The sequence below is a fragment of the Macaca thibetana genome, chromosome 1 (genome assembly GCF_024542745.1).
Source record: "Macaca thibetana thibetana isolate TM-01 chromosome 1, ASM2454274v1, whole genome shotgun sequence".
Lineage (NCBI taxonomy): Eukaryota > Metazoa > Chordata > Mammalia > Primates > Cercopithecidae > Macaca > Macaca thibetana.
In genome coordinates, this window is record NC_065578.1 from 2,921,170 (window position 1) to 2,945,718 (window position 24,549).

A 24,549-nucleotide genomic window follows, 5' to 3' on the forward strand; every position below is an offset into this window, starting at 1 on the left:
GAAATAACTTGGATCCAGCTATCTTTTATAGGTCAGTGAGTCTGTGATGCTGCCTCATGGCAGGAGTTCCAAGGTGAAAGCTATTGGATCTGTGTGCATGTATGTATGCCTGTTTAGATGTGTTTATGTATATATGTGTGTATGTATACCTGTTTAGATGTGTTTATGTATATATGTGTGTATGTATGCCTGTTTAGATGTGTTTATGTATATGTGCATGTAGTATTTTTTTTTTTTTTTTTTTTTTTGAGACGGAGTCTCGCTCTGTCGCCCAGGCTGGAGTGCAGTGGCGCGATCTCGGCTCACTACAAGCTCTGCCCCCCGGGTTCACGCCATTCTCCTGCCTCAGCCTCCCGAGTAGCTGGGACTACAGGCACCCGCCACCATGCCCGGCTAGTTTTCTTGTATTTTTTAGTAGAGACGGGGTTTCACCGTGTCAGCCAGGATGGTCTCGATCTCCTGACCTCGTGATCCGCCCGTGTCGGCCTCCCAAAGTGCTGGGATTACAGGCTTGAGCCACCGCGCCCGGCGCATGTAGTATGTTATGTGTTGTGTCTAGAATGCTACCAAATTGGCTTATAAGTAGATGAGTACTCATAAATTAAGTCCAAATGCCTTTCAGGTTCACAAGAATTTAGTAGTCTTTAATAAATAAAACTTGGACCCGGCAGAATGGCTCCCGCAAAGAAGGGTGGCGAGAAGTAAAAGAGCCGTTCTGCCATCAACGAGATGGTGACCCGAGAATACACCATCGACATTCACAAGCGCACCCATGGAGTGGGCTTCAAGAAGCGTGCCCCTCGGGCACTCAAAGAGATTCGGAAGTTTGCCATGAAGGAGATGGGAACTCCAGATGTGCGCATTGATACAGGCTCAACAAAGCTGTCTGGGCCAAAGGAATAAGGAATGTCCTATACTGAATCCGTGTGCGGCTGTCCAGAAAACGTAATGAGGATGAAGATCCACCAAATAAGTTCCATACTTTGGTTACCTATGCACCTGTTACCACTTTCAAAAATCTACAGACAGTCAATGTGAATGAGAACTAATCGCTGATCATCAAATAAATCAAATAAAGTTATAAAATTGACTTTAAAAAAAAAAGCTGGCTTTAGAATTATTGGTAAAAGAAAAATAAAAATGTCTTCAGTATCATCAATATACATTTTTGCCTGGGTAAATAAGTTTTACATTTGCCTCTGCTAAATGTTTCAAGCTGTCAGGGTTTGGCGCAAACATTATGAGACTATAAATCCAGATAAAACAGGAATAATCTTTTTTTTTTTTTTGACAAATAAGACTAAGATTGTTGATTCAATGGAAACAGCTGAATCTTCTGAGTTATTGGCAAAATGCCCATTTGTTTAATTTTAAAATTCTTACTTAGGTGAACATCTAATGTTCACAGACTTTACAAATGGTTAACAAGGGCTGGACATGGTGGCTTATCCCTGTAATCCCAACACTTTAGGAAGCTGAGGCAGGAGGGTCATTTGAGCCCAGGAAATCAAGACCAGTCTGGGCAATGTAGTGAGACCCCATCGCTACAAAAAATTTAAAAAATTCACTGGGTGTGGTAATGCGTGTCTGTAGTCCAACTTACTCAGGAGCCCGAGGTGGGATCACTTGGGCCCAGTGAGGCTGCAGTGAGCTGTAACTGCCATTGCACTCTAGCTGGGGCAACACAGTGAGACCCTGTCTTTAAAAAATGGTTAACAGGAAAATAACTTCAAATCATGACTAGCTTTGTATAATATCTCAGTTTTCAGAAGTAATCTAGATAAACTGGAAAAAATGAGTACGTATAAGTGAGATAAATGCTTATAAGTGGACTTTCTGTGTAATTTAATATCTTGTCCAGGTGTGGTGGCTCACACCTGTAATCCCAGCACTTTGGGATGCTTCTTCAGGTGAATCACCTGAGGTCAGAAGTTCGAGACCAGCCTGGCCATCATGGTGAAACCCTGTCTCTACTAAAAATACAAAAATTAGCTGGGTGTGGTGGTACGTGTCTGTAATTCCAGCTACTCAGGAGGCTGAGGCAGGAGAATCGTTTGAACCCGGGAGCAGAGGTTGTAGTGAGCTGAGATCATGCCATTGCACTCCAGCCTGGGCAACAGAGTGAGACTCCATCTTAAAAAATTCTTAAAATTACTTTGCATTAAATAATAAATGCTCATTGGATGTCTGGGTCATTTCCAATTAAGAAAAGACTGTGCTATGGGAAAATGTGTTTCTAAAACTTACGGAATGGTTTCATCTACAAAATAACATCTGATAGTTCAAGATTTCTTGCTTCCTGGGTTTTCACTAAAATTTAAGGTACTAAGAATAGGAATTCTAATCAATATATAATTCTATAAATTGTGTTCTTATTAAGAGAACAAATAATTTTATGTCATTTGAAAGTTGTTTAAAAGTTATTTATGAAGAAAGATAAAAAGAAACTAATAAGTAGGGGAGAGAGTAATATAACAAGTTTTGGCTATGAAGATGTATCTTTTGGTAAGGATAGGAAGAAAAGAAAATAATTTTATGTAAGAAAGGATATTATGTGGTAAATTCTTATCCTAAAGTAAAATGACTAGAAAAGACAGAAATATCAGACAAGTCAGAAAGTCAAACATGTTGTAGATGGTCAGTGTAGGTTGTGATAAGGTTTGTAAAGGGCAATTACCTGAGACTGGGTTATTTATTTATTTATTTATTTATTTATTTAAGTCGGAGTCTTGCTCTGTCACCCAGGCTGGAGTGCAGTGGTGCGATCTCGGCTCTCTGCAAGCTCCGCCTCCCGGGTTCATGCCATTCTCCTGCCTCAGCCTCCTGAGTAGCTGGTACTACAGGTGCCCGCCACCACACCTGGCGAATTTTTTTTTTTTTTGTAGTTTTAGTAGAATTGGGGTTTCACCATGTTAGCCAGGATGGTCTCGATCTCCTGACCTCGTGATCTGCCCGCCTCAGCCTCCCAAAGTGCTGGGATTACAGGCGTGAGTCACTGCACCCGGCTGAGACTGGGTAATTTATAAAGAGGTTTGATTGGCTCAAGGTTCTGCAGGCTGTGAAGGAAGTATGGCCATGAGCATCTTCTTGGGGAGGCCTCAGGGAGCTTTTACTCAGGGCGGAGGCAAAGCAGGAGCTAGAGAGTACCGGGGAGGTGCCACACACTTTCAAACCACCAGATCTCATGATAACTCTCTATCATCAGGACAGGACCAAGGGTATGGTGCTAACCTCTTCATGAGAAATCCGCCCTTATGATCCAGTCACCTCCCACCAGGCCCTTCCTCCAACACTGAGGATTACATTTCATTATGAGAGATGTGGGCAGATCCAAACCATATCAAACTCACCACTGCACTCCAGCCTGGGTGGCAGAGCCCAGCAGACTCCCAGAGTTGAGGAGACAGCTGAGAAGCCAAAGTCAGGGTGGGTAGGGTCAGGGACAGGGCACCCTTAGCTTGAGTGCCTCCACTGAGCACCAGGCACTCGCTTCTTACGGGGCAACTCCCAGCACTAGACACATATATATTTTGAGATGGAGTCTCGCTCTGTCATCCAGGCTGGAGTGTAGTGGCGCAATCCTGGCTCATTGCAACCTCCACCTCCTGGGTTCAAGCGATTCTCCTGCCTCAGCCTCCAACTAGCTGGGATTACTGACACCCACCACCACACCCAACTAATTTTTGTATTTTTAGTAGAGACAGGGTTTCACCATGTTGCCCAGGCTGGTCTTGAACTCCTGACCTCAAGTAATCTGCCTGCCTTGGCCTCCCAAAGTGCTGGGATTACAGGCGTGAGCCACCACGCCTGGCCACTGAATGCATTTTAAACAGGATTGCAAGAGACATGTGCTGCGGTGACTCAAGGTTTAATGGATTTTGGGCTGTGCAGGATGTGTCTTTGTTAAACAAGTGCCTGAAGGCAGCTTGCTGGTTAAAAGTCATCACCATTCCCTTAATTTCAACTACCCAGGGACACGTACACGGCCAAAGGTCGCAGGGACCTCTGCCTAGGAAAGCTAGGTATGGTCCAAGGTTTCTCCCCATGTGATAGGCTGAAACAATGCTGCTAAAAGGTTTATGGAGATGTTTGCATATGCATCTCAAGGCACAGCATTTTCCTTTAAACTTATTCATGTCACAGAGATTTTTGTCCATATGTCTTACTGCTGATTTCCTCCCTACAATGATCCTATTGTCCAGCCACTCCCTTATCTTTAAGATGGTAAAGATAATTATCAATAAATACTAAGGGAACTCAGAGACCGGCGCCGGCGTGGGTCCTCTGTAAGCTGAGCGCCGGTCCCCTGGGCCCACTTTTTCTTTCTCTATACTTTGTCTCTGTGTCTCATTTCTTTTCTCAAGTCTCACGTTCCACCTAACGAGAAACACCCACAGGTGTGGAGGGGCAGGCCACCCCTTCAGGGGTGTGGTGGCTTATGCCTGTAATGCCAGCATGTTGGGAGGCTGAGGTGGGGGCATCAGTTGAGCTCAGGAGTTCCAGACCAGCCTGGGTAACATAGTGAGATTCCCCTGTACAAAAGTGTAAAAATTAGCTGGGTGTGGTGGCACGTGCCTGTAGTTCCAGCTACACAGGAGGCTGAGGCAGGAGGATCAGTTGAGCCCAGGAGGTTGAAGGTTGCAATGAGCTGAGATCACACCACTGCACTCCAGTCTGGATGACAGAGCGAGACCTTATCTCAAACAATAAAAAAAAAAAGAGGATCAGGTGTCTTAGTCTGCTTGTTATAACAAAATACTGGAGACAGGTTAATTTATAGAAAGCAGAGGTTTCTTTCTAACAGCCGTGGAGGCTGGGAATCCAGGCATCCTCTGGAGGGAGAGAGGGAAGGTAGGCTGTGTCCTCACAGGGTGGAAGGCAGAGGGGGATCCCACACCCAAGACCCCCCACCCACTTTTTTTTGTTTGAGATGGAGTTTCACTCTTGTTGCCCAGGCTGGAGTGCAATGGCATGATCGCGACTCACCGCAACCTCCGCCTCCTGGGTTCAAGCGATTCTCCTGCCTCAGCCTCCCAAGTAGCTGGGATTATAGGCATGCGCCACCACACCCGACTAATTTTGTATTTTTAGTAGAGATGGGGTGTCTCCATGTTGGTCAGGCTAGTCTCGAACTCCCGACCTCAGGTGATCTGCCCACGTCAGCCTCCCAAAGTGCTGGGATTACAGGCGTGAGCCACCGTGGCCGGCCCACTTTTTTTTTTTGAGACAGGGTCTCACTCTTTCACCCAGGCTGAGTGCACTGACATGATCACGGCTCACTTCAGCCTCGACCTCCAGGGCTCATGTGATCCTCCTGCCTCTGCTACCCAAATAGGTGGGACTACAGGCCCATACCACCATGCCCAGCTAATTTTTTATTTTTTGTAGAGATAGGGTCTCACTATGTTGCCCAGGTTGGTCTTGAACTGGATGCCAGTGATCCTCTCATCTCGGTCTCCCAAAGTGCTGGGTTTATAGGTGTGAGCCACTGTGTCTGGCCCCAAGTCCTTTTATTGTTGCACAAATCCAACCATGAGGGCGGCACCTACTGTCAGGCCCCACCTGCCTATACTGTTGCACCTGGCAGTGCGTTTCCAGCCTGTGAATTTGTGGGGCACATTCACCCCCCAGCACCAGGCAACAGAGTGCTGCCTGACGCTGCTACCTGGAGTAGCACACTGTTGCAGGCTGAAAGAGTGAGGGTCGCGATCAACTCAGTATAGCACTGGAGGTGCTATGAGTAAACGGCAAACTGTTTCTCATAAATGCAGAACGTTGGCAAACTGACAAACTGCGTCTGCCGCCCAGAAGGAATGCCGAGGGCAGTCACGCCTCAAGCGCAGTGTTTCCTGTGATTAGGTACATCTGAAGCCTGTTAGTAACAATATGAACCTGTGATCAATTAAGCAGCTGACCAGTTGTTACCTCCTCCTCCCTGCTCTTGCTACCCAATAAATACGAAGGGCTGTGGAAGCTCGGGCAGGCGGTGCCCTTGCTCACTAGAAGCAGGGAGCTCTCTCCTTCTTCCCCGTGTTACCCTTCCTTTAAAATAGTCCCTTTTGTTTTAAGTTTTCATTTCTATGTTCGTCCCCCTTCCTTCAGTCTCATGATGACGGTCTCAAGTAGTAACAGCAGTCTGCCACAACACAGGAGGTGTGAAATCCACATTACAGAGGCAAACGGGCTGCTGAGGACACTGATGTTGGTGATCAAAGTTTGTGGGGGGCCTGGGCAACATGGCGAGACCCCCACCTCTAATATATATATCTATATATATGTATATATACACACATACATATATACACACACATATATATACACACATATATACACATATATATACACACACATATACACACACACACACACATATACACACACATACACACACACAAAAATTAGCTGGGGGTGGTGGCTTACGCCTGTAGTCCCAGCTATTCAGGAGACTGAGGTGGGAAGATGGCTCGAGCCCAGGAGTTGGAGACTGCAGTGAGTCATGGTGGCACCACTGCACTCCAGCCTGGGCAATGGAGTGAGACCCTGTCTTTGGAACTAAAAAAAAAAGTTCCAAGCCAGGCGTAGTGGCTCACGCCTGCAATCCCAGCACTTTGGGAGGCCAAGGCAGGTGGATCGCCTGAGGTTGGGAGTTCGAGACCAGCCTGGCCAATATAGTGAAAGCCTGTCTCTACTAAAAATACAAAAATTAGCCGGGTGTGGTGGCACATGCCTGTAGTCCCAGCTACTCGGGAGGCTGAGGCAGGAGAATCCTTTGAACCCTGGAGGCAGAGGTTGCAGTGAGCCGAGGTTGTGCCACTGCACTCCAGCCTGGGTGACAGAGTGAGATTCCGTCACACACACAAAGTTTCTAGGGTGAGAGATTTCCCTCCCTCCCCTGCCTGGCCCTGCTCCAGGGCTTCATTCTCAGGAAGCAGGGATGCCCCGGGAACACCAGAGTTTGGAAGATGCTCTGGTGGGTGTTTGCAGCTGGGTGGGTGGGCAGTGGGGGCTCCCCTGCCTTTGGGCTGTCCACTGCCCTCTGCCGGCTGGGCCTCACCTCAGTTGACACTCAGAAGTGCTCCCCATTTAGGGGCAGGTGCCTGACACCCTGAGGCCAGCTGTGCAGAGGGCTGGAAAGTGCCTAGAGTGTGTGTCCTTTTCAGTGCACAGCAAAGGGACCCTCAGTTCCATTTTACAGGTGAGGAAACTGAGGCAGAGGCAAGGTGTGGTCAAACACTCCCTGGTAACTGATCCATCAGTGGAGTCAGGATCCCCCATACTATTTTCAAGAACCAGACAGTGCCAAGGTTCCTCTGGACCAGCACCTTCCTCTCTGCAGTCAGAGGGCAGCAGGGGCAGCTTTGCCCTGCAGCTGTGGCTGTGTGTGCCTGGCAGCTGCCTCTGCTCTGTTGTTGAGGATGACAACACCGGCCTTGCATGGTTGTGGTGAGGATTCCGCAGACCCACCTCCATCCTGCTGGGTGGTCTAAGGCCACACCTTCCCACAGGGTTGGCTCACAGCCCAAGCCCTGGCCATGACCTTCCTCCCATGGCTCAGCCCACCCAGCTTTCCAATCGAGGGTGCCACAGCCACTACCCCCGGCTTTCTGGGGCAGTAGGTGGGTGACCACGGTACAGTGCTTAGTTGAAAAGCAAAACAGCCTTGAGGGCTGGTAAAATCCCGTTCAAAGGGGGAAAACCCGTGAAGAGACTAGGAAGTATAATCCTCTCCTGGGCACAGTCAGAGAACACACAGGACATTCTGAATGTATTCCACAGGACGAAACTGGTCAGTCATTTTCTCTCATCTCCATGTGGCTTCAAATCAGCCAGTTTCTTCAGCAGTGAACTTGTTTTGACAAGTAACTTATTCTAGGGACCAAACCCTCAGGGCAACTTCGTATTTGCTGTGTCTTTTTTCAGCGATTTTCAATCTGCTTTCTAAGGTTTCAGGGATGGGCTACACTTGCATGTTTATTAAAGTAAAGGTAATTGACAAATTGCTTTTAAATTGTAATGCTGAAATAAAGTGACAAAACATCGAGTGATCTTTTTATTATATTAATATACTCAGGGTGAATTAACCCTTAAGCCCTAAAACAACAACAAAAATATATTACTTAGATATTTTGTAATTCTGGTACTTGAAATAAAGACAAATAGAAAACTATGTTAAAATATTAAAAAGTTGCAAAATTTCATTAAAAGTATTTACATTTGTATTCTAATGCTAATTTATACATACCATTCTTTTAAATTAGATTTAATGGAATACCTTAACAGAAATAATAGAAATAAATATTAAATATTCAGAACATATTCATGAGTGAAAATTCAATTATTAATTAGTATTCCTAATTTAGACATTTATTTATGAATGACCAAGGGATTTTACAGTTCCTTTTACATTTTTTGTATTTGATTCTTGGTCCCTTAACAATGTATAACCCTGTAAAACTGTCAGTAGCCACTAATCACTGGTAGAATCATTTCAACAAAAAACACAGGATCGGGCCGGGCGTGGTGGCACACGCCTGTAATCCCAGCACTTTGGGAGGCCAAGGTGGGTGGATCACAAGGTCAGGAGTTCGAGACGAGCCTGGCCAATATGGTGAAACCCTGTCTCTACTAAAAATACAAAAAAATTAGCTGGGCGTGGTGGTGGGTGCCTGTAGTCCCAGCTACTCGGGAGGCTAAGGCAGGAGAATCACTTGAACCCAGGAGGCGGAGGTTGCAGGGGGCCAAGATCACGTCACTGCACTTTAGCCTGGGCAATAGAGTGAGACTCCGTCTCAAACCCCCACCCCGCCAAAAAAAAAAAAAATCCCATGATTCTTCTGTAAATAACAAAAGAGGAACCTGTTTTAAATGAACCCAAGTTTGCTTGTCAATCACTAAAAATGAAGTCTTTTTATAAATATTTTCTTTAAGTTACAATATATAGAAAAAGTATATATGTGTGTGTATATATATATTTCTTTTTTTTTTTTTTTATATATATATTTCTTAGAAGTTTTGATTGGTGAGAAAAGAATAATTCCTTGGTTAACTTTTCTCATTCTTGTTCTGTATAAAGAAATGTTTTGTCTGTATTTTTAAAATTGATTAGAAAATAATGGCCAACATCTCTTTGAAACCAGAAAAGTCATTTTACAGACATCTTGGCATCTATACTCTGTTTTGTCTAATAAACTTTAAAGTATTTCTCTCCTTATACTTTTTATTTTTTGAGATGGAGTCTTGCTCTGTCCCCTGAGCAGGAGTATAGTGGCATGATGTTGGCTCACTGCAACCTCCGCCTCCCAGGTTTAAGCGATTCTCCTGCCTCAGCCTCCCAAGTAGCTGGGATTACAGGCATGTGCCACCACGCCTGGTTAATTTTTGTATTTTTAGTAGAGATGGGGTTTCACCAAGCAGCCAACGCGCCTGCCCTCCTCTCTCCTTATACTTCAAACACATTTAACCCGGGCATGGTGGCTCACGCCTATAATCCCAGCACTTTGGGAGGCCGAGGTGGGCGGATCACGAGGTCAGGAGTTCGAGACCAGCCTGGCCAACATGGTGAAACTCCATCTCCACTAAATATATAAAAAATTAGCCGAGCATGGGGGCATGCACCTGTAATCCCAGCTACTCAGGAGGCTGAGGCAGGAGAATTGCTTGAACCCGGGAGGTGGAGGTTGCTGTGAGCCCAGATCGTACCATTGTACTCCAGCCCAGGCGACAGAGTGAGACTCCATCTCAAACAAACAGATAAACAACATTTAGCAGAGTATATATATTTTTTTGAGATGGAGTCTTGCTCTGTCATCCAGGCTGGAGTGCAGTGGCACAGTCTCAGCTCACTGCAAGCTCCGCCTCCCGGGTTCATACCATTCTCCTGCCTCAGCCTTCCCAGTACCTGGGACTACAGACGCACACCACCAAGCATGGCTAATTTTTTGTATTTTTTTTTTTAAAGTAGAGACGGGGTTTCACTGTGTTAGCCAGGATGGTCTCGATCTCCTGACCTTGTGATCTGCCCACCTCAGCCTCCCAAAGTACTGGGATTATAGGCTTGAGCCACCGTGCCCGGCCAAGCACTGCATATTCTGAAAGGTTCTTGGTAGGTCTTATATCTTACTCAGTATTCTGAGTCAACCAGAGGTATTAGTTTACCAAACATGGAGATTAATTCATGCAAATTCATGGTTATTAATGTATCCAGGCCAGGGAGTACATTGTTCAAACAGGGATTAGTTTTTAGATATTTTGTTGTTTCACACGGTTGGCAACTAAAACATATTTATAGACTCATTGCATTTATACAGGCTGCATCAACCCAAACCTTTCTAACTATCATTTTCGAAGTTTGCCCATGCAACACCAGTGAGGCAAGCATAAGCCCTGAGCACCGGGTGGGAGGGGACTGCCCTTCAGTCCATGGTAGCCTAGGCCCCTGGGAGCACAGGCCGGGGCAGGGAGAGCGTGGACGTTTCCAGACAGACCCTGACTCCCTGCACATGGCTGCCTGGATGTGACACAGGCCCAACCAAAGCTATGGACGAAACCCCCAGCTCACTCCTACAGGAGGGGATGAGTTAGGAGACTGTTTTTTGAGGGTTGATTTCATCATTTTAAGCAATGTGTTGATGTTTTAAACATCCTATGAACCGTTTGAAGAAAGTAAACTTACGGGTCCAATCACAGCATGGATGTGGAAGGGGTGGGAGGCCCACACCAGCGGGCTTCTGCCTGCTGTGAACACAGGGTGATCAGGTGGAAATTCATTTAACAGTGACTTCCTCCACGTCTTCAGGAATTCCAAAGTGTGGAGAACGTGAAGTGCCTTGAGCACAGGCACGGGAAGGGCCCACACCTGTGTCCACGTCAGTTCCAGCAGGGAGCGGATGCCTGGCACAGAGGCAGCACTACTGGAGACGCATCCAGCAAGGTGCGCGCTGAGGTGGGACCAATTCTCAAAAAAACTACAATTTAAAAAAAGATGTTCTCTTTTGCCTTTATTTCTTGCTGTAGTGGGAGCGTGAGTTCTGCTACCTGGGGCTGAGGGCACTGGGCAGCAGGCCTAGCGGATGGGGCCTGCAGGGAGAAGGCACGGCTGGAGGCCTGTGCACACCGCCACTCTCCTGGAACCACTGCTGGCCCAGCCACAGCCCTGCGGAAATTCTACTGCGTGTGGCAGAGACCGATGTGCAAAAGGTTTCTGGTGAATGTTTTATGGAAATCACTCCAAGCACTAAGGAAAGCGGGACCGTGCCTGTGCTGACCGGGGCCTTGCGCTAGCGCCCCCTGGGCAGTGCTCTCTGGCTCTCTCCAAACAGGACGCCTCCTCTTCTGATTCTAAGGAAGGCCTGAGACAGCCCTTACGAAGGCTTAACGTACAGTGCGGCCAGGTCCCGGCGCTGCACACAGGATCTTTGGTTAGTTCCACACATATCGTTTGCACGAGAGCTGACGGCACAGACATGTAAGAGGCGTGCATGGCTGGGAGCCGGGGACGGCAACCAGAGCATGGGGTCACCAAGGCCAGAGAGTTCTGGAGAAATGGTGTAGAATCAGGAGACCTGCTCCGTCCCTTACAGAGACAAAGGAGCCCAGGCACCGCGTCAGCGCCTGGCATGCGTCCTGCTGGAGCTCTTGCTCAGCCCGCCCTTCGGGGTGGGGATCTTGCTTCCGGCCTTTGACCCCGAGGGGCCTGATGCAGCCACAGCTGAGCTTTTCCCTGCAGAGCAAGCACAGGACCCACATTAGGAGGGTGCTCCTACCCATGGACCAGGTGCAGAACCTGCGGCCACAGTGTGAGTGGCTGGGAGTGATCAGACACCCAGCAACACCATCCGAGGACCCATGCTGATGGCCGTCACCTGACTACAGGAGCCAGGGCTGAGGCTGGTGGGGTCTGCTCTTCAGTTTCCTTTTTTTTTTTTTTTGAGACAGAGTCTTACTCTGTCACCCAGGCTGGAGGGCAGTGGTGCCATATTGGCTCACCACAACCTCCACCTCCTGGGTTCAAGCGATTCTCCTGCTTCAGCCTCCTGAGTAGCTGGGTGCCCGCCACTGTGCCCGGCCAATTTTTTATAGGGTTTCACCATGCTGACTAAGCTGGTCTCGAACTCTTGACCTCAAGTGATCTGCCTGGCTTGGTCCTCAAAGTGCTGGGATCATAGGCGTGAGCCACCGTGCCTGGCCAGCTTCCTGATTCTAAACACTCGCGTCAGTGATGTAGAAAGAGCGGAGGACTGGGGTGTGAATCCTAGGCCAGCCGCGGAGCCTTCGCACTGCACAGCCCGTTTGCAGGTGAAGGATTTTGGTCACGCGATTATGATTATTAGCCTGCTTACTAAGGAACCAGAACATGAAGAGAGGCTGGGATGCTGTTTTTTTTTTTTTTGCTTTTAAAGGGATATTTAAAGGGATTTTTTTTGCTTTTAAAGCCATGTTGCCCTGGCTGGGGATGGTCTTTTGAATAAGTCAAAATGGAGGGATGCAGACTCCACCCGCTCAGCGCCGCTGGCCCTCACCTGGCTGCAGTGCCGGGGCCTTCTGCAGAATGTGTGTCTTGCGCAGGTTCATGGTGCAGCCAGCGGGGCCCATCAGGTGAGCTTTCCACGCCTGCAGCGGAGGAGGCATCAGTGTTAATCAGGTAAGACGGGCCTGGTGCGCTGCCCCAGACCCAAAGGACTCGCTGTGCAAGCTGAAAACGAGGGGCGGCTGCACCAGCAAGAGCTGCAGAAGAACGGCTCCCTCACCTGGGCACCTCCCTTCGGATATATCATGATACCCTCTGTGATCTGTGCGGGGCACAACTCAGGAAGCACCAAGTCCTGTCGCCAGGCGAGCCTACATCTCACGTCCCCACCCAGCCACACAGGGCCCTTGGCGTCAGGGTCTCCGAGCACAGCGGGAGCCTACATCTCACGTTCCCACCCAGCCACACAGGGCCCTTGGCGTCAGCGTCTCTGAGCACAGCAGAGCGTGCACACAAATGCAAGGGTGAGAAGCAGCGTGCCCACGTGATTACATTCCAGGCCAGAAGACAGAAGGCGCCAGGCCCCGCGGGCTCCCCGCCAGCCTGCTGCCTGCGGTTCCTCGTGGGGTCCCCACTCTCTTCATCCCTGTTCTTCCTGAGCCACGCCACATGCACTCGCCCTGCAGAATGCGGGGCTCACGCAGGCCTGACTGCCTGGGCAGCCAGCTTCCTTCCTTCAGGACCACCTGTGGGACCGTCTGCATGGGGACAGGGAGCTCATCCCATCCCCCTGCTGGATATAAACGCGGGACCTGTCTTCTGATTCCCCGAGTCTTCTGGACATTCGGGTTGTTCCTGGTTTCTTCCCTTCTATTTAAACAACACTCGTGAAGCTGGGCGCAGTGGCTCACGCCTGTAATCCCAACACTTTGGGAGGCAGAGGCAGGTGGATCACTTGAGGTCAGGAGTTCAAAACCAGCCTGGCCAGCTTGGTGAAACCCCATCTCTACTAAAAATACAAAATTAGCTGGGCGTGGTGGTGTATCTCATGTCCCCACTAGCTAATCCCAGCTACTCAGGAGGCTGAGGCAAGAGAATTGCTTGAATCCAGGAGGCGGAGGTTGCAGTGAGCCGAGATCACATCAGTGCACCCCAGCCTGGGTGACAGGGTGAGACTCAAAAACAAACTACACTCCCCAGGGACATTGCTCCAGCCACTCTCCCATTCTCTGGTGGACCAGGCTCTCCACTAGACATAGCCCTGCTTCTCCCTGGCTCCTCTCTCACTGTCACCAGTGGCTGTCACTTTCTGGCTGCCTGTGGTAGCCCTCAGGATGCTGGAGCACTTGCAGCCCCAGCCCTGCTCACTCCTGTCCCGCTTTAGCTGCTCTAGGCAGGCCTGGGTTCTCATGTCTCCAGGCCACCAGCAACCTTCATGTCCCTAAAGCTGGGGCGCCTTCTCATCAGGACGTGGCCCATCAGCACATGGGGTGCACTTGCTCCCTCCTCCCCTGTGGAGGGACACGGCCTGCCCTAAGGCTCCAATTCCTCCCTCCCCAGCACAGCGGTGGCGGGTCCCTCTCCATCCCTTGAATCTGGGTGATTGTGGCTTGCTTTGGCTAATGGGACAGTGGCAGACACGTGGCAGGGCAGGCTGAAATGAACTAATGTGCCTGGGCTCGTCTCGCTGTTGCCCTCTGTCACGCCCAGGCTGGCGTGCTGGGGTCAGACACATAAGCAAGGCTGAGGTGCCGCAGCTGCCTCCAAGACCATCCTAGATCAGTCTCCAGCTGTGGACCCCAGGCACACATGTGTGAGCCCAGTCAGGGCCAGCAGAGCCACCTGGCTGCCCTGTAGCCAAGTGCAGATGCAAGAGCTGGGCGCCTGTGATCAGCTGAGCCCAGCCAGGCCAGCAGGGCATCGTTTCTGATGGGCTGTGCTCTGGGGCCTCCAGGACGCCACCCTCGTCAGGCTTCCTCCCCAGTGTGTTTCTTCCCCAGAGCCTGGTTTGCCTTCTTACTCCCACTCTACCTGGGGCTTAGCCTGTGGGCCTCTTCTCTGTCTACACTTGCTCTTTAGGAGAGCGCTTCCAGTATTATGACCTTAAACCCACTTATTATACACGCTGACAATCCCCACATTTCCACCTGCAGCCATATGTCTACCGGCCTGCGCATCTGACAGGCATTTTCACTCCACAGCTCCAGGCTAAGCTCCTGAGCGCCCTGGGTTCCTGACCGCGGTCACCGCCTCACCATGTCATGAGGACTCCACCGGCAAGTCCTGGGTCTGCCTGCAGTGCGTGTCCAGAATCTGACCCCTTCTTGCCACTCAGCTCTCTGCTACCACCTGACCTCTCTGTCCCACAGGCTGCTCTCAACAGAGCAGCAAAAGTGGCTGGCGTGGGGCCCGCCAGGTCATGCCCACTCTTCCGCTCAAACCCTGAAGGGGCAATGCCTTCCACTCACTTTGAAGAATAACGGTCAATGATTTTTCATCCCCAGTATTGCCTTCCAGTCTATTTATGTCCTTTGATGGAGAGGAGGTTCTCACCTTTTACGATTTAATAGTTTTATTACAAAATGAGTATACAGTTCAGTAGTGTTAAGCACATTCACGATGCTTAACTCCAGATCCCTTTTCATTTTACAAAACCCAAACTCTGCCCCAAGGTTCTCCATTTTATCTAACTGAATTGATCAGCCTCTCCCATCAAGGCTTAAGCTTTCTGTGTCCTGTTTGAGAAATCCCTTCCTATTCTGAAGACTATTCTCTTATCTCCAGCATCTCCTGAGAGATTCATAATTGGGCCTTTCACATTTGAATCTAAGATCCACTCGGAGCTTTCTTCTGAGCAGTGTGGAGGATGTCGAACTTCACTGTTTACCCCCCTTCACATCATTCAGAAAAATTCTGAATGATTAGCATTAGGATTAGCACACAAGGACTTTAAAGCAGATACCTACTATATTCGAGGACTTAAACGTGCAACGAAGTGCTATTGATCTATTAGAACCCGGGCAAACTTTGAAAACATGTTAAGTCAAAGACACAGAGGCCACATAGTGTCCAATTCCATTTACAGGAAATGTCCACAGTAGCCAAATCCATGGAGACCAAAACTAGACAGATGGTTGCCAGGGGCTGGAGAGGGGGCTGGGGAGAAAAGGGCGACACGTAGGCAGCGCTGTCTTTTGGGTGATGGGAAAGTTCAAACGTGTGTGGATGGCTGCGCAACCCCGAACACATGAACACCCACTATCTGCACATGGAAACGTGTGTGGATGGCTGCGCAACCCCGAACACATGAACACCCACTATCTGCACATGGAAACGTGTGTGGATGGCTGCGCAACCCCGAACACATGAACACCCAATATCTGCACATGGAAGCGTGTGTGGATGGCTGCGCAACCCCGAACACATGAACACCCACTATCTGCACATGGAAACGTGTGTGGATGGCTGCGCAACCCCGAACACATGAACACCCACTATCTGCACATGGGAACGTGTGTGGATGGCTGCGCAACCCCGAACACATGAACACCCACTATCTGCACATGGGAACGTGTGTGGATGGCTGCGCAACCCCGAACACATGAACACCCACTATCTGCACATGGGAACGTGTGTGGATGGCTGCGCAACCCCGAACACATGAACACCCACTATCTGCACATGGGAACGTGTGTGGATGGCTGCGCAACCCCGAACACATGAACACCCACTATCTGCACATGGGAACGTGTGTGGATGGCTGCGCAACCCCGAACACATGAACACCCACTATCTGCACATGGGAACGTGTGTGGATGGCTGCGCAACCCCGAACACATGAACACCCACTATCTGCACATGGGAACGTGTGTGGATGGCTGCGCAACCCCGAACACATGAACACCCACTATCTGCACATGGGAACGTGTGTGGATGGCTGCGCAACCCCGAACACATGAACACCCACTATCTGCACATGGGAACGTGTGTGGATGGCTGCGCAACCCCGAACACATGAACACCCACTATCTGCACGTGGGAACGTGTGTGGATGGCTGCGCAACCCGAACACATGAACACCCACTATCTGCACATGGGGAGAGGCTGTGTGGACTAGATCTCTGCAAAGCTGTTAAAAACAGGTGATCTTAACGAGTGAACAGAGGTGAATCTTGGCAGAGAAATGAAACCTGTAGAGAAATCCCAGCCAAATACAAACACTGGAACTGGAAAGCACAAGATTGGAAATGAAAAATTCACTTAACGGAGGACTGGAGATGGAAGGAGAAAGGGCGCGGGGCCGTTCAACGAGAACAGAAAGGGAACACCGGACAAAGCCCCGTGACCCACAGAACAGATACAGCAGTCTTCACACTCAGGCAGAGAGAAGGGAGGGAACGCTGAAGAGAGGAAAAACATTTGGAAAACGAATGGCAAAACAATTCACACAAAATGAGAAAGACGTGTCTCAGCAGGCTGGAGTGGCAGAGTCTCCTGCTGGCTTCCAGGAAGTGAGCTGTCCAGCAGAGAGGCCTCCGCTGCTGAGGACGGTGGGGGCCTCTAGGAGCTGAGTGGCTCCGGGTTGACAGCCCCCAAGAACATACTACTGCCAGCTGCTGGGATGAACCTGGAAGCGAGTCCTTCCCTAGCAGGGCCCACAGATGAGAACGAAGCCTGGCTCCGGACCCAGGGAACCCACGAGGTAATAAGTGAGTGCCTGTTATCTGCTCATGCTGCAGGGTGTGAGGTGATGGGCCAGGCCGTGTAGATAATTAGATACAGGGAAAGCAGATGACACATGAGATACGCCTGCTGACAGCCTTACAGGTACTACCTGTAAGAGGATGTCAATTCAAATCAGATGTTGGGAACAAGAAGGGAAGGAAGAAAAGGCGGTTACTGGAGAATCTGAGTACTGCTCTTAGTAGGGAACCAATGGCAATAACTGAAATCAGAGGGGACGACGGGCATCGCACGGAAGGACGAGTAAAGGTAACAACTCGAATGTAAACACAAAGGCCCCTACATTCTGGAAATAACCAGGGGAAAAGATGTATGTGCAGTGAGAGCTGCTTGTATTGGGTAGAAAAGGGGCAGGATGCCCCGTAGGAAAAGCAGCCTCTGGAGGAAGGTGGATGGAAGCGGGGCAGGACAGCGGCCTCCTCTGTCTGGGGTGGAGGAAGGCAGATGGAAGTGGGGCAGGACGGCGGCCTCTGTCTGGGGTTCTTCCAGGATGCCTGATTCTATCGACCTGGAAACATGTCTTCGGTAATTACAGAACTTAATTCTTTAAAGTCCCCTAGAAATGGAATATAAAATGAATGTATTTACAGTTGGTGGCACTGCCAGCCAGGACTCGCCCAAGTCCCTCCAACACAGGGCCACTGGGCCCCCCGTTACCAGTGGAAGATGTGGTCAGGACAAGAACTGGGAACAGATCTGATTTCCGGCGGCATCTTCTGCCGGCGGTGCAGGTGCCCCTGTGCTGGGGCTGCCCCACGTGTAGTGGGGGCCAAGGTGAATTGGTCGCCTGCAATTCCTGAATTCTGTCTCCTGGGCCATTAGGTACCAGGGCCCATGGATGTAAGAAAGGAGACACAGATATTGGGAGAGACAAGGTTAAATAAAGCCTGCAGCTCAGAACGGGAAGGGGAAGTGTGTGTGCATGAGTGACAGAGCTTACTTCCCTTGATTTCTCCCGGCTGTGTCCACTGACAGTCCAGCCACAGCAACCCACCCAGCAGCAATGGGCATGAGGCCCCCAGCGCTGTCCTGAGACATCCAGTCCCACTAACGGGAACCAGGCCTCTATGACCAGATGGCTGATTCCAGGTCCGGGGCAGGAATGCGGCAAACAGGAGGGAACTCTCTGAGGCTGCATGGGTCTCATCCAGGCCTCAGGGGCCCAGCTGAAGAGTCTGCCATAGGCCAGAGCTGGGATAATTCACGCATCACTAAGCATGGTAACTGCAGTGCCTGGAACACATCAAATAATTTAAATCCATGGTTCATAATGACACTACAGACAAAACAAAACAAATTAGCTGCCATGGAAGATGCTAGCGACCCAGCTTACTATTCTGAAAACCAGTAAACCAAGGAAAAGAATGAATTATTCTACCTTTCCAACAGAAAGTCTAACCCAGGGCAACCACAGAGTGGATGAGCTTCCATTTAGAGGAATATCCCAGCAGATGAATGAAGGAGGGATGACAGAACAAGGCCCCTCCTGAGCCAGTGGGTTAGGCCCTGAGCATCAGCAGCTGCCGCCGGCATACACATCACGTGCCTCCTGGGGGACACACCAGCATTGCCTGTGAAGCGGCCACACCCACACCGAGCCTGTGCACACCTGATGAGGCCAGAGATCCAACCTCCTGTTTACAGGAAGTACAGGGACAGAGAAACACGTTAAGCACCCCCAAGGGGACGTAGTCAGCAGATCCAGACGATGGTAAGCTCTATAGGGCAAACAGCCTCCTTCCTTTGCCAAGTGAATCGTAAGGAAAAAAAACGAAGAGAATGAACTTGTTCAAAACAGACCAACCAGGTACCGCGTGTGGGCCTTCTATGGATCCCGGTAATCAAACGCTTCTGAGCTGATGAGATGCCGCAATGTGACCGATGTCTGGAAGGCTGAGGCTGCGGCTACATAAAACAGTCCCGATTCCAAAAGCTCCGTATGGGAACATTTACAGATAAAACAACATGCTGTCTGGGTTGGCTTCAACATTACACGAGAGGGGAGCACGCGGGGGCACGGGAGAAACAAGAGTGGCTGAGGTGCTAGTTGCTGAAGCTCAGTGACCGCTACAAGGGAGAGTCCTGAGGGTTTCTGTTACTTTTCTGTGTACTTTGTGATGCATTTCAAATTTTGAGAGAGAGAGACCGACAGACAGACAGAGAGAGCCAGATAACTGGGTAGACATTATGGCTGAGAGTGGCTGGGGGCTGTCTTCTCTGTTTGGTGTGTGTGTTTTCCGTGGTTAAGAGAAAGCTACAGTGGCTGGGTTGGAGCCATCTTGCTGAAAAGCTGGGACAAGGGGAGCCAGCAGCAGGACACAGTGATACGCAGCAGGTGGCAGGAGCTAAGGAGGTTGGAGTGGAAGTGGCTGAGCCAGATTCCAAAACTGGGTCCTGAGCAGGGCCCCAGGGCTCAGCATTCGCTGCCTGGCATAAAGAGGGCACCGCCAGCCCATCGTGTTGGACAGGGCCAGAATAACTGCCACGGAGCCTTGCACGCCCACGTCCCTCCTCGTCCCCTCCAATGCCAGAGGAGCCGAGCACATGGGGAAGCGGAGGGTGGGCACGTGCGAGCCGGCCATCCCCACTAAGCCTGCGGAGTCACAGCGCAGCGCACTGAGGCTGGGAGAAGAGCTTGGAATCAGGTAGGAAGGAGAATCGTTTACCCAAATAGGCCTAGGTTTTATTAGGCAAAAGGGACTGTGGTGTTACAGAATCTGGCCAAGGTGTCACTGAGGGCCTCAGTATCTGGATAAAAGCAATGACCAGAACAAAATAAAACCATCTCATGCTTGTATCCCGGTGACACAGGCTGGGCCTCAGTGAGTTGAGGCTCCTCGATAAACCATTTGTAAACATAGGGAAGGAAATCATGTGAACACGTAGCTAAACGGAAGAACTGTTCAGACAGGGCTCAGTAGACGCTGTCCACTCCCTGGACACTCATGTGCTGTACTCTGTGGCTGTGGTCCAGCACTAACACCACCACCATCACCATCACCGTCACCACCACCGCCACCACCACCGTCATCCACAGGTGTGTCACCTACTTCACTGGCCCCTTCCCCCGCTAGGCCCCTCACCTCTTCTCCAGGGCTGAAGTTCTCATGGCACAGAGGACACCGGTTTGCCAGCTTCTCTGGTTTGGCAGCTGAAATGATTTCAAAAAGACTCAGTCACTCCCTGAATGACAGGTGACAAGACATGCTGCTGGCCTGCCCGCAGGTGCTCTTTAATTCACCAAGCCCTTGCAGAGGCCCAAGAGCAGGGGCACTTCCTCCAGGAGGACACCTGGTGACCCAAGGGCACGGAGCCTGGGAAGGGGTACTCACGGTTGCACTCCTTGTTTTTTATGTGTCTGGGCAGCTCTTCCTTGAAAACAGCCTCGCTGCAACGGTAACACTTCCCAAACCCGTCTTTTTTGTCACATTCCGTCAGCAAGTGCTCCGTCAGGCTGGATATCTCCACCACCTGGATTTTGAAATACAGAGCAAAGCATGTTGCTGAGAAAGCTGAAGCGCCTCTGGCCAGCCTGCAGAGCCTGTGGGTGCCTCCCTCTGCCCAGGGAAATCTGTGTCACCGCGCATGAAGCGAGCCACAGGCTTCTATCTTTGGCATTTGCCCACAGACTGTCTGGAGTCACTTGTGATACTTTGTGAAGACCCCATGTCCTTCCTTTCCTGTCGCCTGAGCATTGGGCAGGGGCCGCTGGAAAGGATGGGGGAAGCTACGGTAGACCTGAGTGTGAAACTTGGATGAGGACACAGAGTGGCTCAGTGGTTATACGTGTGGCCCTGGGTTCATATCGTGGCTCCCAGCTATTTCTAAGAATGTGCACAGAAACAGGACCACAGAAGAGTTGTAAGAGATTCTCCTGCTACGTTGGTGTCTCTGGCAGAAATGACTTGTGTATACTCTGTAACTTCAGGCCGCAGGACTTGACACACTGTGAGCCAGTCCAACCTCTTTTCTTCATAAATTACCCAGTCTTAGGGATTTTTTTTTTTTTTTGAGATGGAGTTTCACTCTTGTTGCCCAGGCTGGAGTGCAATGGTGTGATCTCGACTCACTGCAACCTCTGCCTCCCAGGTTCAAGCGATTCTCCTGCCTCAGCCTCCTGAGTAGCTGGGATCACAGGCATGCACCACCACGCCTGGCTAATTTTGTATTTTTAGTAGAGATGGGGTTTCACCATGTTGGTCAGGCTGGTCTTGAACTCCCGACCTCAGGTGATCCGCCCGCCTCGGTCTCCCAAAATGCTGGGATTACAGGCGTGAGCCACCGTGTCCAGCCAGGTATTTCTTTATAGTAATGTAAGAAAGGCCTAATATAGGCGATCGGGGAAGACTTCTTACACAGGACACAAATAGCACGAACCATGAAAAACACTGGTAAGGCAGGCAATGCTAACATTAAAAATGAGTCTTCCTCAAGACACTTAAGACAGTGAAGATGCATGCTGTGCAGTGGGAGCAGGTGGTCACAATTCATGCAACTGACCAAGCACTCACATCCACATGTATAAAGAATGGCTCCAAATCAATAAAAACACATGGACAACCCGAGGTAAATGGGTGAGAAACCAGAAGGTGCTTTGCAGGAGGACAGCCAATGCCTGCAGACAAAAGGACGGGTGCTCCACCTCATCTTCACCAGGGACAGGCACACTGGGAACTCGCCAAGGCAGCAGGAAGCGTGGCCGCAGGGGCACTGTGGGAAGGGAGGCAGTGCCCGTGCTGCTGGTGGCAGTGCCTGGGCACAATCCCTTTGGAGCACTCCTGGGCAGCCCCACTGAGCATCAGCACACCCGGCAATCCCACGACACATCGTGAACCCAAGAAAGTGCATTCCCGTGCATCCTGGAAGACACCAGAACACTGTGGCAACATTGCTCGTCGTGGTCCCAAACTGGACACAGCCCTCGTGCACAGCAGATGGACGAAGGCGCTGTGGACACGACAAAGCAAGAAATCCGACATGACACCTCATGGTTCTGTTTCTACAAAGCTCAAAGAGCAAGGAGCACCCATTGTGGTGTCAGAAATCAGGCCCCTGCTGACTCTGGGAAGAGCCCTGAGGGGAGGTGGCCACACAGCATGTTTATGGAATGACTCGCGTGCGTTTTTCAGGGGTGTGTTAGGTTTCAGTTACTTTTCTCACAACCTCTCTGAAAATACTAAGCCTTGGGACAGCTTTGTGACTCAGTCTTTCAACAGTCAGGTGTTCATGCTCATGCAAGCAGCTGGGCGGCTGTGCCCCGGCCTGACCTGTTTGCAGTGGTCACATCTTGTCAGCATGAGACAGTGCTTCCAGTAGTGGAGATCGAGACCTTCCTCTGTGAAGGATTCACTCCTTTCCCCACAAAAAATACACAAACTGAAAGGAAAGAAAAGCAGGAAATAAAGGTAAGGATCTAGTTCCACTGATGGCCGCTCTGCTCCCACGTCCCGAAATTCTGAATTGCCGCAGTCCCTGTGTTGTGTGCAGTTTCCCTCTCATTCCGAACTGCCTCAGTTTGCTCTGCGGGGCCTGGGCTGGGCCTCCCTTGCAGGCAGCAGTGGAGGCTGGGTGTGCCATGTGTTAAAGCATGATAGGAAAGCCCTCGCCAAGGAGGTACCTGAAATCAACGGGCATACGATCCTTCCAGACTTTCACTCAGCATCATCAAGCAGAAAGGATATTTTAAGTTACAATAAAAAGATAAGACAAAGACCCTACATTCTTATAGATCTGTCCTGGCTGCTGTAGAGTAAAAAGAATTTTGCTGCTGTGATAGTCTGTGCCTGTTACAACAGTTTTGACAAACAGACTGGCAACTTCCATTGGGGCAACAGAGGGAAAGTTGTCTCTCTTTTTTTTTTTTTTTTTTGAGACAGAGTCTCGCTCTGTCGCCCAGGCTGGAGTGCAGTGGCTGGATCTCAGCTCGCTGCAAGCTCCGCCTACCGGGTTCATGCCATTCTCCTGTCTCAGCCTCCGGAGTAGCTGGGACTACAGGCGCCTGCCATCTCGCCCGGCTAGTTTTTTGTATTTTTTAGTAGAGACGGGGTTTCACCGTGTTAGCCAGGATGGTCTCGATCTCCTGACCTCGTGATCCGCCCGTCTCGGCCTCCCAAAGTGCTGGGATTACAGGCTTGAGCCACCACGCCCGGCTGGGAAAGTTGTCTTGACTGACTCGGAGTGGATGCTGGTTAGTGGAGAAGGCACATTTCCTACCTTTCATGATGACTACGAAGGGCCAACTAGGGAGGACGGGTTCCCTTTCCAGGGTTTCTGTGTGGCTCCTCACCCTGACCATCGTACAGTGGGTGGAAGACAGCGCGACTCACTTATCTGGAGAGCGCCCGTCAGCCTGACCGTCATATGGGGGTGGAAGACAGTGTGACTCACTTATCTAGATAGTGCTCATCCGGGATTCCCAGAGCTTCGGCAGGGGCTGCTTTCCCTCCTTGAATGTCTGAAGAGATTAAAACAATTTAAATAACTTTTTATAGAAATGATTTTCAAAATTTTAGTAAGCAGTTTGATGTGAGCTATAAAACCATGATACAAGTGAAAAGGTAGCAGTGTTTTCCATTCAGCTGGGAGATGGCTGAGGTGCAGCAGGTGTCCAGTGATACTTGCTGAATGGACGGAAGCCGTTTCCACACGGAGCTTCCATGACATGCATTTACACACCCTGATTCTTTACACACTCCGATTCTTTACACACCCCCATTCTTTGTGCACCCCAGTTCTTTACATACCCTGATTCTTTGGCTTCACAGCATCACTTTCTTTTTCCTAAGACACAAAAACAGTAAGGTCAGGGACAAAGGGCTGCAGTGTGAGTGTGAGTGAGAGCCTGCTGAGGATACGTTCTGATCATGAAAGCACATTTCTGGGTTTTGTTTTAGAATTTCTACTGGCTGGGCAAGGTGGCTCATGCCTGTAATCCCAGCGCTCTGGGAGGCCAAGCTGAGTGGTGGATTGCTTGAGCTCAGGAGTTCAAGACCAGCCTGGGCAACATGGCAAACAAAGCCCTGTCTCTACAAAAAAGACAAAACTTAGCCAGGTGAGGTGTGTGCCTGTGGTCCCAGCTACTCAGGGGGCTGGGGAGGGAGGGTCACTTGAGCCCGGGAGGTGGAGGCAGCAGTGAGCTGACATCAGGCCACTGCACTCCAGGCTGGCGACAGAGTAAGACCCTGTCTCCGAATAAAAAAATTAAAAAAAAGAATTTCTATCGAAAAATAACTAAACTTTTGGAAAGAGGAATCAATATGCCCTGTCTTCAAAAGAGGCATGGATACGCCCTCTCCCCTTCTCTCGTAAGCCCCTCCCCTTGGGCCCTCAGCCCTGCCACT

General features: G+C 50.2%; 1 protein-coding gene and 1 pseudogene across 2 annotated transcripts in view; one reads left to right on the forward strand and one right to left on the reverse strand.

The window, feature by feature from the left end:
- Positions 1–663: 663 nt before the first annotated feature.
- On the forward strand, positions 664–1,060 carry LOC126943757 (60S ribosomal protein L31-like; annotated as a pseudogene).
- A 9,917-nt stretch (positions 1,061–10,977) lies between these two features.
- CEP104 (centrosomal protein 104) overlaps positions 10,978–24,549 on the reverse strand; it is a 43,266-nt gene continuing 29,694 nt past the window's right edge. For both annotated transcript variants that reach the window (XM_050805812.1, XM_050805907.1), the window contains exons 16-22: positions 23,953–23,989; positions 23,597–23,663; positions 22,477–22,585; positions 20,542–20,680; positions 20,293–20,360; positions 12,519–12,609; positions 10,978–11,719 (exon numbers count right to left, since the gene is read on the reverse strand). In XM_050805812.1, coding sequence (XP_050661769.1) covers positions 11,604–11,719; positions 12,519–12,609; positions 20,293–20,360; positions 20,542–20,680; positions 22,477–22,585; positions 23,597–23,663; positions 23,953–23,989 — 627 coding nt within the window. In that variant the 3' untranslated portion in view covers positions 10,978–11,603. The remainder of the gene's footprint in view (positions 11,720–12,518; positions 12,610–20,292; positions 20,361–20,541; positions 20,681–22,476; positions 22,586–23,596; positions 23,664–23,952; positions 23,990–24,549) is intronic.